The sequence below is a fragment of the Anthonomus grandis genome, chromosome 7 (assembly GCF_022605725.1).
Source record: "Anthonomus grandis grandis chromosome 7, icAntGran1.3, whole genome shotgun sequence".
Classification (NCBI taxonomy): domain Eukaryota; kingdom Metazoa; phylum Arthropoda; class Insecta; order Coleoptera; family Curculionidae; genus Anthonomus; species Anthonomus grandis.
Window position 1 is genome coordinate 26,104,424 of NC_065552.1, and position 15,150 is coordinate 26,119,573.

Consider the following 15,150-nt stretch of genomic DNA (forward strand, 5'->3'; position numbering starts at 1 on the left):
CCTCCATGTATGTCAAAACAACGTAAAAGAGGCGATTCATGGTTGTGTCGTTAGTATTAATATTGTCAAACCAATAGCTGAATAAATTGGAGAAAATTATTATTTTTTAAATAATAATGCTTTCCTGGAATTGTAAAGAAAAACTACTTAAAAGTCCTGCGGCATTGTATGCCTTATCCATCTCAGACTACTTGTACGTTCTTCAACATGGATACAATACTACTTCAAAGAGCTCTTGATATGCATCAGCATCTACCTATGTTATATAACGGGAAGGACCAATAAGAATACCACTCCAACTATGGGGCGAATGAACTTGAAACAAATGCCACAAAAACAGATCGAGATTTTAATTCTTTAGGGTGAACAAGTGCGTAACTCCATAGATATTAGATTAGACATTAGACTGCTTATACAGCAGAATTAATCAGTCTTTTTAAAATCCGTTAAACTTTCATTTTCATTTTGATTAATCTTTATGAAAAGGAAAAAGGAAGAAAAAGAATCTTGCTTGACTTATTTTTTGTGAAAATGAAATAGTCATATTTTACTCGCACCATCCGTGGTTTCCAAGTAACTTTTTAAAGATAATTTGCTAATTTGACTTTTCACTCATCAGCCATAATATTTCCCTAATATTTTCCTCACTCGACGACACTGGAGTGCACATCGCTTCGATACCTTACATTTTATTTTGCAAGTCATAAGCGTCCCATTATAGCCCCAGTTTTGATTAGTGTGCACAGCGAGCGGTCGGCTGTCACTTTCCGTTCCGAATTACACCCAATTAACGCCAATAATGGCGACTTTTATTCATTGTCGATAATTAACGAAGTTCTGACTCGAGTCTAATCGATCGATTGACGTTTCCGGATACTTCAATTTATTTTTACGTGTAAGAACGTATCATTCATTCATTGAGCATGGTATGTTAACAAGTTACATCGGTCAGAATTATCACCACAGATTAATGGATTTATTTAAATTGTATTTACTGCGCTTTTTTGTAATACGCAATTGGGATTTAAGGTGGGAGCATTTAAAATGCACTTCTTAATTACACTTCTAGAGAAAAGTTTAATTTAATTTATTTATTTTAATTAGAATTTAAAGATGTAGACTACATTAAATCAAACACATTGAAACAAACGAAATTCGACAAACAATTGGTTTAGACATAACTAGTGGCTGAACCTTTTCAGCTACTTCCATATCTTATTCAGTAGTCGGAGAATAGTACATTCTATACTAAGTGTATCCACCGGCTCTTCTCTTGGAATGGTTAGTCCTACAAAATTCTCTGATTTTGTAGAGTTTTGAGTTCCACACATGTTAGACTATAGGTACTTTTTGTATAATTTCGGTTTTGTTTTAATTGTCCATTCATATTTGTTTAAATAGTTTAATTTTTTGGCTTTAGGTACCTTAATTTGTGTTTTAAATGATTAGAGTTAGATGGTGCCATGGTATAAACGGGAGAATGGGGCACATATTGAAGCATGTTTTAGAGCAGCTATAGGTACGCATTCCACAACAAGTAAAAAATAATAGTCTCCTATTTATTATGGAATGCAATTATTCCTTGATATCGTAATACATCATTTTGTTTGAAGAACTTTTGAAAGTAATAGTAAAACGCGTGAAAAAAAATAACAGCGTTTAATATTTTGAATTGCATATAATTATAGTATAGGATGATAGAAGGACCTAGAGATTCAACTACGCATGTGTATAAATTAATAGTTTATACAAAAAAAAAATCGCTGACTAATTCTACAGCTAGTAATTTCTCAGAGGATTCCGATATAACATAACGTATAGAACCAGATTAACGTAAAAACCAGCAGAGGGAGATCTGAAATTTCAATACCGAATTTCTCTGCCTAATACTCGAACCTTAGAAGTAGAACCCTTGTGGTTAATTTTAAAAATGCAGTTGCGAGCCTATGACCTACTTCGAGCAGTCTCTAGAAAGAATCTCTCTACTCTTGTGGAACTTTGAGTTCCACTATATATTAAATTTTGTTTCAATTTTTTTCCATTCATATTGGTTTAAACGGTTTAACTTTTCGGCTCCAGGTCCCTTATGTTTTAAGGCATGAGTGTTAGATGACGCCACGTTAGGTACAAAAGTGAAAACGTGGCACATATTTGTTTGGATGCTTTACCGTTTAAGACCAGTGACCTTAATTCGCGTGTAGCATTCTGAATTTAGAAAATTTTTAAAGCAGTCCACCAACAGACAGAAAAATTACCTAACAGGAAATTTTGTTGTAAAAAAGATACCTATTGATGAAGTGAATGCCTTAAAGATGTAATTAAATAACGTTAAAATATCTTCGAGATTCCTTCTTTTTATTCTTAGTTCACTTCTTACTCACAACAACTAGATGTTTCAAAATTACATGCTGATTCTTAATACGTTAATTAATGATTTAAATGAATTATTTTAGAAATACCGAATATTTAGAATTAGCAGAAATCGCTGTTCTTGAAACATTCTATTCTAGTTCTAGAGTGTTGTGATGTCAAACCAAATAAGAATGATCATTCCACAAATCTAACAAAATTATTCAAAATCGAAAATATTTGCCTAAAAATATATCAAAATAAAAAAACACAATGTTACGATAACGTAGAACGAAAAACAAGGCATTAATACCCATAACCACAAAATTACAGCGGTCAAATCAGACGGAACCCTAAATTTTACGGACGAAACTCAATCATCCGCCTGGTTTAACATTTGATTAATTTTCGATCGCATCCTTGAACTTGGTACAATTAAACACCTTTAACGATAATTTATCATTTTAATATTATAATACAATAAAGGATAATTACAACTAACTTATATACAATTCTTACTTAAAATTACATTAACAAAATATTTACAAGGAAATAATAAATTAGGGACGGAAGTAAAACAAGTTTGTACCGCAGGTACTTAAGTATTAAAAAATCATGAGCTTCAATTAGGAAAATAAGGAACAGATTTTTTACAAAAAATCTACAGTTTAACACTTCCTGGTGATGGAGCTTTTGAAAATTTAAAACTGTAGCAAATTATTATTCTACTGTTTAACCTATTCTCTATCATGCATAGTCAACTGTAGTGGTTGTAAACTACTAGAGTCTTTCGGACTAGAATCTACCACATCTACAGGACTGGATGATCTTGACCTATCGAGATCAGACTCGTCGTTCACGTTGATTTCTTCATCGGAATCTTCAGAATCGTATTCATGAAACGTTCGTCTAAGAGCTTCTGAGCTTAAGAGTGAAGTTGGGACAAGAGCTTTGAATGCACTGTAACAAAAAAAATTAATTGTATGATGCTAAGGAGCACAGTAGAGTAAAATTTATTCAGTAACTATTTTATAAAAGCTATGGTTTTTATTTTGAAGATTTGCAGGAGGTGACCCTAATGTCGACGCCACTGCGGAGTATGTTCAAAGTCTGTCGAGTTCGAGGTTACGAAAAATCAGTTTTTGTGTAAAACTTTGGCACTCCCTTTTCAAGGATTAAACCTGACTAAGTTTAACCTGGACCACCACCTATTTATAATAAACTATCAAACCCTTACCTATTTTCTCCCCCCATTGACAACATCATCCCCGATGGCGGCGGAGGCTGTTGTGCGGCCATTGGGGAGGTAAGAGGCGACCCACGGTCTGAACCTTTGTAGTGGGGGGAGGGGGTGAGTCTGTTGTTGCCGCCGCCCCCCACCCCGAACAACGTCTGATGAGAGTGAGGCAGAGCGCCCGTCGCCCCCCCTCCTCCGCTCGAGGGGGATGCCTGTTTTAACAGGTTCATCCGCTGATGGCGGCGCCATTTTGCTCGTCTGTTGGAAAACCAAACCTGCACGTTAATTCGGTTTAGATTAGTCCAAGGGGCCAAGCGGGAATAAGGGGGGAATATATTAGGGAGAAAAATAGGTTGAAAATTGACAATTACCTGAACTCTTGCTTCCGATAGGGATGTTTTCGAAGCCAGCCTCTCCCTGGTTGATACGCATGGGTAATGGCTTTTTTCGAACTCTTTTTCTAGCTCTTCCAGCTGGTCCGGACTGAAAGTTGTCCTGTTTCGCCTAAAAGTAGTTTCATATCAATATACCGGATATTTTTTCTTATAATTTTGTCCTTACCTAAACTTTGGTTGTTCCGAGCTATCCAGACTGGAGTCATCCTTATCGAGGCCTCCCGAGGGCGAGTGCAATAAACTGTGGTCTGGATGTGGTGAGCTACTTGATGAAGGACTTCCTGCCATTATATTGGGGTTACCGGAAGAGGAGGTTTGTAGACCAAGAGGACCTTAAATAAATTTTAATATTCAGAAATATACTACCTGTTTTCATGTTTATTATTTTAAAAAAATTGGAATGTCGTTTCGTAATATCACAAAAGGAATCATGTTCACTGCAGTAAATTGTATTCAGTCATACTTTACTAAAAGCCGGAAAGATCAAGCAAGAGACTACGTTAGTAAATGCTAGCTTACGACTGAGTAGAAAAGATACATGAGTTGGAGAAGTTTAGAATTAATATCAGTTGGACCGCTTTTCCAAATGGTACTAAGACACTTTTTTAAGCTTTAACAGACATAGTGTAACGGTCCAATACAAGATACAGGCAGATGATGATCTAACTGACCCATGCCTAAGCAACTCCATTTTTTTTAACAGGACATGTGTGGGATGTCGGTTGATGAATAGCTTTCAACTATTGTAGAGCATATACATTCGACTTATAGCATATGCTTAAGAGAATAAATATATGAATCCTTACCATTGGGCCATAACGGTGAATGCCAAGGAAAAGCTGCAGCAGCTGCATAAGGGTGGGGATGATAAAGTCCGTAACCGGCTGCTCTCGCAAATTCAGCTGCGGCCCGTTCAGCTGCACGGTTACGCAGAATCCGGTTAATGCTGCTTACTGAGGGCGCAGTAGCATTGGTACAAACTCCTGAAAGGAAAACGCGATTTTATTAAAGAAATAAATTGTTACATGTTTTAAGGACGAAGCAACGAAAAGAAAAAAAGAAAGTGAACGAAAAAACGGCTGCGGTAATTATGGCCGAAGGTAAAATATGTGGGCACGCAATCGGGTTGCGCATCCCCAACAATAACCGAAACAACTTAAACATTGTCATTTCGTTGCGGTTGTTTTGTCGTTTTTTCTCTGTTTTATTTTTCATGAAGAGAAGTGTTTCGGTTCACACGCAGACCATGTGGTTCATGACCGCAAACGGCTGGTTTTAGGGTGTCCAAAGTGGAACCGATCAAGTTTATAAGTATGATTTGACTATATTTAGATATAAATGATATAAAATAACTCACAAAAATAAAAAATATCATGATCGATAATAATTCATATACAAAATATTTAGTACTATATAATCCCTTTTTAATAACTAACAGCATAATTTCTTGCCACCTCAATAGAGTTAAACGATAATTATATAAGTCTGGCCAACTCAGGTCTTCGATGCAGCAATAACTTGCAATGACAAATCCAAGTCACAATGATGATTCTTTTAAATCTCCTCTACTAACTCTAGTTCGAGCCAATTAATCGTACAGCATATAAAGCCTAGGGGAAATATACATTTTGCTTTTAGGTATAACAGTAAAAAGCAAGACGGTAGATGATAATCTGTCGACTATGATTATGTCTGATCCCATGCTTGCCATGATAGTTGTAGCACAGATAATTCTATTAATGTTTCAATATTGCTCAAAGTTTCTTAATTAATGTTCAAGGAAGTTTCTATTCAGACGAACAGAAATGCCTCAATTTGTCAAATACATTATTTATACACATTCAGAAAACCTCTGACGTTTCATTACTGAAAATTAGTAGCAACGAAGTTTGAGTTTACGCCTAAGGCTACCAAAATCTTAACATAGGAATACACAAACGTGTTAAATTGTATTATAACATTCAACGAAAGTTTGTGGAATATATTGTGCTACTAGGGAATTCAGTTTATTAATGCAACAACGTAATATTTTTATCCCATTTTAGCCTATATATAATTTCTATTAATTGAAATGATATTTTCTCATTGGGCAAAGTATTATTACCAGTAAGATGTTAGTATTTCAACGAATTAAAACAAATTCGTATCATAGCACTGTCGTATGACGGATTCATGAAAATGCAGCATTACGCGGCACTCTTGGGGAAAATATATTATTTTTCTTAATTTTGTGCAATTATAACTCGTTGGCTACAAATTAAGATAAAAGATGATAAATTCCTTGTGAGAAAAGCAACCAGAAAAGAATTTTGTGACCTGGCCTTTATGTGAGTGATGTCAAGTATAGTTACGTCAAAATTAAGTAAGTATAATATCAAGCCGAGGTCCATTAACCGCAGGGCCTTGAAGGCTGGGGCGATTTACGGAACAGTGACTTACGGATAAGCTGCTACTCCTCGACATATAGATGGCGATAATAGAGCGAAACTATGTCTTCGAGACTACACGAATTGTCAAGCATCTGATATAAATTGCGGCAATTTTTCAGAGTTCTTTAGCTTGCAGAAGCTTTCTTTTTACTTTTGTCAAAAAACAACATTTCATTTGTCAAATTTTGCGAAAAATCTTAACACTATTGATCTGTTTTCGTATTTCTCACAAAATTGCCAAGTCGTTGGTTTAGATTATTGTATGTCAGCTGTGATTAGTTTTTATTTAATTGTGTTGACACTTGTGATAAAGGAAAATTTATAAAGAAACAGTGAATTATATTGTTGTTAAAGAACTGAGAAATAAACAGTAAAAACTTTGAATCCAATATCGACATTGGCGACATTGCATTTGCATAAGTAGTTATTGCAACAAATTTTTTTTGTGAAAATGGCGAGTGCTGAAAAGCTGTTGTGTTAAATCTGTGGGCAGCAAAAGACTGAAATTTCCTGTTTTTTTAATAGACTCAATCATTTAATACTTGGGTTCAGATTCTTAAGCCTTGAAACAATGAAAATCTTAGTAATAAATAGTTCTATTATGTGAACATTATTTAGTTATAAGTATTAAACTAGATGCGATAACTTCGGTTAACTTCCCAGGCTTAATACAAGGTAAGTTAGAATGGTCAAAATGGTAACAAGTTAATCCAGCAGAGGTGTAAGCCTAAGCTTAATCTAATAATCTAAACTGCTTGGGTCAAACTAAGCTCTTTTATTAATAATTTAGCTTTATTGCAGTAAAAAAATATTATACATACTTAACTTAGTACTATATCTCTTAGGCTGACACCACTGTTATGTGGCCAAATGATATTTTGTATGATAAATTTGAAATCAATAAAATAATTTCTTTTTATTTCTTAGAGTCCAAGAAGTATATGATATCCCATTTAAAATTGTCTTTTTTTGAGACTACGATTATGAAGACTTGACCACTTTTGATCTTATCTAGAGCAGCAGCCGACAACAGATGAATTGAAAGTTAACAACTACACCCAGGTCTTAAGTAATACCATAGGATCCTATATGGACAATATAGCAAAATATAGTGACAGTTTTTTTTACTGATTTTAAAAATTAATACTTCAAAATATGCTTTCTACTTCTAGATGTTAAAGTCCAAAATAAATTACCCAGTGAAGATCAATATGCAGCAGAATTAATCTTATTTCTGTATAGACTTTCTGACAGCATCAATGTCAAAAGTTACTCTAAATCCAATCCAAACCTGAGAGAATAGCAATTTCAGCAGAACAAAAAATAGTAACTCCTTTAAATTTTACTTGTAACATATTTAATTATTGCCTCTTTCTTTATTAATTTGTTGATAGTTATTTAATAATTAACATTTACTAAGGAACCCTTCTAGTGAATTGAGTAGGGAGTAATTCCTTGGTGATTATATAAAATTTTTATTGGCTTTGTACATTTACTATAACCTTTCGCCATACCCTGTATAAATTCTTCTTAGCAAATTTTGCTTTTTATACAACAAAGTTCCTAATTAAATTAAGTTGTAAGTTAATACAATATGGAATTTTAAAAAACGGTAATATTTTATTTCATGTTTTAACAAGCGTGTACAATTGATAATTTTTATTGTATAACTTGTTAAATATTTTGTAATAATCTCTTCTTATAATATAGTAATACATTTTGCGAATATTTCTTGTTTAATTTCTGAAACCCAGAGCAATATATCTAGTAGGATATGTATGGGTTTTTCAGAAATTATAGCACACACAGAGAAAAAGTGACAAATTCAGGACAAAATTTTGTATTTAATATGGGGATAAAAAAGTTTCAATTTAAGACTTTTGAAGGAAGAACAACACATTTTCCACTAGTTTTAAGCGCACGGTATAGCAGAGCAAAATTCAAATTTAGCGCCAAAATCAAAATTTAAATTACCCGCTATTATGACGTCTCAAACCCACTTTCACTTCCGGATAGTACGACTCTTCGACATTCAGAGGTCGCAACAGTCAAATGACGTTTAGTGTTCTATTGGCTCTTATGGGAGTTTGCTATCTACGAAATATTAATCCATGATTAACGTACAGCATACCTGCGCAATTCACGCGTAAAAACTGGTGGGTTAAGTTATATTCACATTATTTTGCGTGCATAGGACCACAAAAACATTGAACTTTTGAATTTACAAAGTAGAAAGCACAATATTAATGGGTATACCAATACTAAGAAATATAGTTCTTTACTGGGCAGTTTCACAAATATGACAAGGGCAAGAAAAGCAACTCGTCGAACTTTAAACACATATTCTTCTTATGAAATATTTGCTACTGATCTCTATAAAATACAAGCAGTTGATGCTATTTTGACCCAACTGGATATAGCATTACACTGGATTAAGCATTCCTTCGGAAATGTCATCAAGAAGTAAAAAGCTTAGGAGAACTTTGACTTTCAATCAATTTATCTGCATTTTTCTGATAACTGCTTTTACAGCAATTTGACAATAAGAATAATCATCAGGCATTCACAGAAAAAGAAATGATCCAGGTATGTTCACATTGCTGACTGAGTCCCTGTATGTATTTCGGAATATTTAAATTCAAATTTAAAATCCCGTGTTACACTGCGCAATGGCTAACCAACGTGAACAGCGCAGCATAATTAAATAGACTAGTCTATTACAAAATATAAGAAAGGACCGTACTTAAGACTATAAGTTAAATGTTTTTCTCAAAAAAAATTAAAATGCATTTAGGGTGGGATTCAATTTAATATTATTAAAAGCATGTTATTCCAAGTCCTTTCAATGTCCTCACATATTTTAGAATATGCATAAATATTTAATAGTGAAATAGTAATGCAAAATAGGCTTTAATTATAAATATCGTGTAACCGTGCTACACTGCGCAATGGCTAACCAGAGCGAACAGCGCGGTACTGTACTTAAGACTACAAGTTAATGTTTTCCAAAAAAAAAAAAAAAAAAATGGATTTTGGGTGGGTTTCAATTTAATATTATTGAAAGTATGTTATAAAATAAACAAAAGCGACAATAACAGTTTACACACAAAGACCATTTAATAAAGCCTTAAAATTACAAGCATCGATGCCAGTCCATATAAATAACTTCGTGCAGCAGGTAATTACAAAAACGGGTATTTGTAGTTACATATTCAGGTAATCGAGACCACTTTATTTAATTGATCTCGTTTCGAATGGCCGTTTCTGCGTTTGTAAATAATTTCGCTGCATTTTATTGCCGTTTACGTTGAGGTTATATTAATTTTTATCGACGGATTATGTTAACCATTGACCGAGAGTTAATTTTTATGTTGTATATCGTCGCGTCAAGCGAAAATCATCGACCTTTATCTACAACATCGTGTAATATTTCATATGGCAAACAATATACATTGTTTGACGAATATAACGTATGGCCCGAATCATAAAGATTGATGTGCGGCTATCACGTATATGCGCAACCTTTACGATGATTGAAAACCCATATTTATCACCCACCGAATGCGGTTTGTAATTATTTAAGCTTAGAGCTGGGATTTATGGGTCCTTCCATCAATGGTAAATAAGCAATTATTGTCTGATGGCCGACGGTGGTCTTTATGGCGAACCGTACAAATGTTGATGTCTAATTATTTTTAAAAAATCAAGAAATATTAATAACAATTATTAGTCCTGGATTGATCTCGATTTTTTAAGTTATTAAAGGAAAAACTGATATGGTATACAGAAAATCAAAGTTGCGCTATCATATCAAAAACGACCATGCTATGGATGGATCTCCAAGCGATAATGAATGTCTGTCAAGTACATTTATGTAATTCACATCTAAATTAAAGAATGTTATTTTCTAACAAGAGTTATTCTGATAATAAAACTCTAATTAACATCTTAAAGTTAAAAGGCACTATCTTTGTCAAGTATGTATTATTTGCTGGAAGGTAGAGTGTTCCCCAATGGAACCAAATAGTGAAACCTTTAAAAGAAGTTTAGGAGAAACAATAAGATTGTTGCCGAATATTAAAAAGAAGAGTAAACCTGCACAGATGGCTTATCATGAATTGAAAAATAATGCAAACGGATCAAAAGTATTAATGATCGAAACCTCTAATGGGGTGGACACCATCCTTTTGAATATTACTATACGTTGGACAAGTTTGAATCTCGAATGGGAACCGCAATGGAGTAATCCAAAGTAGCTAATTAATTACAGTGATTACTATCTGTGACAAGTCAAAGTATGAACCAATACAATTTAACTATTTATACTTGTAAGTCTCACTTAGTAGTCTAGTTAGTAGTCTACTTCCATCCCATAGTAGTCTAAGTACAAGCCTTCTATACTATTTATACTACTATCAATTTAGTGTTGTTTCATTTTGCACTTAATTAAATAGTTAACTTTTTCAGCTCGAATGAGTTTTAAAGCATAATTTTTAGATGGCATTACAGGAACTTATTTCAAAAGGACTAAACAAATGAATATTCTTGTGCTGATTACAAAATAAAGCTTTTAAAGGTCTTTTCCAAAACTATTGCATATACATGTCATAAAAGTCGTATAAAGATTTATTAAAAAATAAAAGCAGTTCTACTCTTGACTAAAACAATGTTCGGTGCAGGCCTCATAGATGGAGTTTATGCGAAACTATAGAAACTTATTTTTTAAATACCCTTAGTAGAGATACTCCACACATAAAAAAAACTTTATTTTATTATCGAATCTGTTTAGCCAATGAACTTCACACCCTCTATGGCTTCCTTAGAGAATTGATTCCATTTGCTTTTGTCATAAACAACTGGCAAGCCGTAGTATTATATTATTCTAGGAGGGTAAAAGACTTTCTTTATTAAGTAAAAAAATAAGAATAGATAGGTATGACATAGTGGAAGGGCTGGAGTTTCATAGAAGAGAAAAGGAAAATTAATGTTGGTATATATGGCGTACTAGACAAAAGTATCTTTCAAAGGTGACATAAGCCAATGTATAAAAATTGCCTATATAAATGCCAAAAGGGGCTTCAAAATCATGCCTTTTTTCATAAATTCTACATTATCTATAAGTAAACATTTTAATAGTTTCAAGATATAAAATGATAAAAATTATGTGCCACGAGAGTATACTCATAAAACGACCTGCTTGAAGATTTTTCATCGATTTTAATTATTGTTTTTATTAGAAGAAATCCACAATACATCTCCAAATTTCCTGTGGCAAATTTTTGGTATTCATTGTTGGTATATAAAAAAATTACTTGCGCTTTGCTTTTTTGTCCCAGTTATCGCATAAAATGCTGAAAAATTGCATCGATATTCTAAGCATATAAAATTAATTCTTTTTAAAATAAAAAAATTTAAGAAAATCTATTTTAATAATTGTTGAGTAAATATTACCTAGTTGACCATTCCAAAAATGGTTTTTGTTAATTTACGCAAAAACAGTGCATTTAATAAGTAAAACTCCAGAATATAAACTTGCTCAAAAAAAAACAGGGATTTAAAAAAATATTATTTCAGAAAAATGCAGTGATGTAAATTTTTTATTCTAGAAAAACTTGGTCGTAGGTTAAAAATATTGCAGAGGTAGATTTAAATGGCATTTTTCCTCCTGCTTCATGTGCAATTACCATATCTACATTTAGATTTGTGTGGACATCTGTAACGTTATCTCAACGACAGAAAAGAATAAATATTTAGATATAATAATAGATCCGTATTTTCCTAAATAGAATACACCAAAATAAGATTTTTGATTGGCCGCTTAAAAGTCTTTTATAACGATTGAACAACTCAAAATAGAAAACTATGCCTTGATTTAATCCCAACTGAGTTATAGAATGGCGGGTAGGAGTACTGTAAAGCAATGCCATTTAGGAAATTTGTATGTTATTCAGAAATGGATCATAAAAATAATATACAACAAAACACAATTTTGGATTTAAGAGAGTATTATGTTTTTATGACTTTGGCGTGCACAAGTAAGAAAAACATTATCCTGCTATCTGTTTTACACATTTAAAAAACTAGGTTCAAGAGAGATTGTATGTAGGTATATATATATAGAGCAAAAATTTAAGTGACCAGACAGTAACTTTAAATAACCTCAAATAGAGACACTAAACCCTAATAAACCTATAGCACAGCTTAACTACGAAAGTTAAGCTGTGCTGTTCGTAGTTAAGCTGTGCCTATAGCGTTAACAGGCGACAATGTTGTCGCTTCGGTGGTTATCTTCATTATATTATATACTGTTATATAAGATTTAATGGTTATTTCATTCAATAATTTATTATATATTGATAAAAAATATTAGTATAAAAAAAGATACGGAGTAATGGAAAAATAGAATCGGCCTGATGATTGAAACAAGAAAAGTATAGAAATATTTAGTAGTAGAACTTTTGAGGCAAAACGGAGAAGAAGAAAACACGTAAGAATACGCACTTCAACAAGCTTTATAATTATTGTAAAAAAACATTTAGAATGTCCTTTTTAGATTATAAATACTACTTTTTTCTCTTCTTCTTTCAGAAATCTTACTGCATCTACTCGTGTACATATGCTTCTCCTTGCCGCATCCATTCAGATCGGTTTACTGCCATCTGGTGCCATGTTTTCTGCGAACGATCAATAGTTCTTTTATGTTGCCTTGGTCGCCACTGTACTATACGTATTTTCCATCTGTCATTGTCTTGCTTAGGCTTACCCCTAAGGTAATTCTTTCGATTGCTCATTATATTGTTCTTAGTCTATAGGCGCTTCTAACTGTTAGAGTCATTGTGTCTATATCAAAAGTCAAGACTGGCAAGATACATGTGTATACCTTCTTTTTTAGGTTGAAAAGATAGATTTCTTAATGTTGTTTCCAATTTTCCAATTAGTCGAATACACCTCGTTATTTCGGCTGTTAGATATTCTATACCCAATATTATGGGGTGTCTAAAATATATTTTTTTATATTTTCTATTTCGCCACTTTTGTATTTTACTTCACCGTCTTTGTTTTTCATTTGAAAAATGCGTGCTTGTCAATTTTTATGAAATGATTTCAGCACTGTAATATTTTTGTTACGTGTTATATGTTATTTTCCCTTATGCTTCTTTTAAGTTTTATGTTAAGTTCTCTATAACTAGGGTCAGTTTTTTGTGTGTTTCACCTTATATTCACAAGTCCTCTTGTTTCTTGTTATTTTACTGCATGTTGGTTTTTGTTGAACAAATCTATTTGGTTGCTGCCTGAATACTGTTATTGTTTTTTGCTCCAACTCAACCAAGTTCATTTTGATCATCTGCAATAGAGTTTACTTTTAATGTTCCTTTAATAGATGTCAACATTCTGTTGAAGTTTCAAAATTCTGGGAAATCTTTTTAAGGGATTCGTTTTTTTCGTTGCGTTCCAAGGTTAATTGTTATTTTTCTAGTCCAGTCTAATGCTGAATTATCGGTTAGTATGTATCTTCTATTCGTTATTGTATGCAAACACAATTTCGTATTTTGTTATTTAATCTTTGCTTCTCCATGTCCATTTTCTGTTAACTGGCTTTTTAAAAAAGAGTTTAAGATGTTCGGTTTCAAGATTGTTAATTAACGTTTCACCTTTTTCGTTTGGGGCACCTAGACCAAATTTTCCTCTCTACGGAATATTCTCTGTGTTCCTACATCCTAGTTTGGAATTAAAGTCGCCCATTTTTTATAATAAAGTGCGCCTTTTCAGATGTTCTTGCTGTGGTTATATCTTAATAAAATTGATAGGCTGTTCTTTTGCTATACTTGTAGGGGCATACACTTGGATTATTTGCAGATTATATTCTTCTGATGATTTGACGAATATATATGTATATGACTGTCGGAAATTGGTTTTATGTTGATCACTTGATTTTTAAACATTTTATTGACGAGTAGTGCTACTTCTCCAATGTGGTCGTTTGTCGTGCTATTATTTTGGCAGATCATATGGCCCGACCCAAGAAATTTTTTTTTTGTGGCAGTGGTGTCTCGCAGAAGTTCTTTGTATAGTTAATATTACCTAGATCTTCTTCGAGCTCCTCCATACGGTCATCGCTTCTTAATGTTTTGATATCGTGCCAATTAACAGATTTATGGTCTTTAAACGGGGTTAACGTGTCAGCGAATTTTTACCTCCTCCAGATTTCATGAGGCTGACGTTATGAAAGGTGTAGCGTTTTTGCTTACCACTTGGATACCCGTTTGGTTTGTTTCGAAATTTCCCATAGGAAGATAATACAATAAATAATATAAATATACTTACTTAAAACTAAAATCTAAAATAATGAAATTGCAACAGAAAGTACAGATCGTTTTATGAATATACTCTTGCGGCACATTAATTTTTGGCATTTTATATCTTGAAACTCCAGCCCCTCCACTATGTCATACCCATCTATTCTTATTTTTTTACTTAATAAAGAAAGAACAAGCTAAATTAGAGAAAATGATGCAGAAAATTCTCTCTGAAGATGAAGATTCTGTATTCGGTGACGTTTATTTGTCAGACGAGTATCAACCCGAAAGCGGAAACGAAAGCAGTGACTTATCTACTTTATCTATTACACCTAAGCGACGCCGACGTAAAAAAAATGCAATCCCTCAACAACCAATTTATGGTAAGTGTTATATCGCTTTAATTAATTGATTCTTATTTATAATTGTAAGATAGAGGAAGT

General features: G+C 33.0%; 1 protein-coding gene across 2 annotated transcripts in view; it reads right to left on the bottom strand.

The window, feature by feature from the left end:
* Positions 1-2,917: 2,917 nt before the first annotated feature.
* The window catches only part of LOC126738678 (paired box protein Pax-6-like), a 77,897-nt gene continuing 65,664 nt past the window's right edge, over positions 2,918-15,150 (bottom strand). The window contains exons 5-9 of one of the 2 annotated variants that reach the window (XM_050444112.1): positions 4,788-4,964; positions 4,148-4,313; positions 3,958-4,090; positions 3,587-3,861; positions 2,918-3,309 (exon numbers count right to left, since the gene is read on the bottom strand). In XM_050444112.1, the coding sequence (XP_050300069.1) occupies positions 3,087-3,309; positions 3,587-3,861; positions 3,958-4,090; positions 4,148-4,313; positions 4,788-4,964 (974 nt within the window). In that variant the 3' untranslated portion in view covers positions 2,918-3,086. The remainder of the gene's footprint in view (positions 3,310-3,586; positions 3,862-3,957; positions 4,091-4,147; positions 4,314-4,787; positions 4,965-15,150) is intronic. The other variant, XM_050444113.1, reaches the window with a different exon arrangement.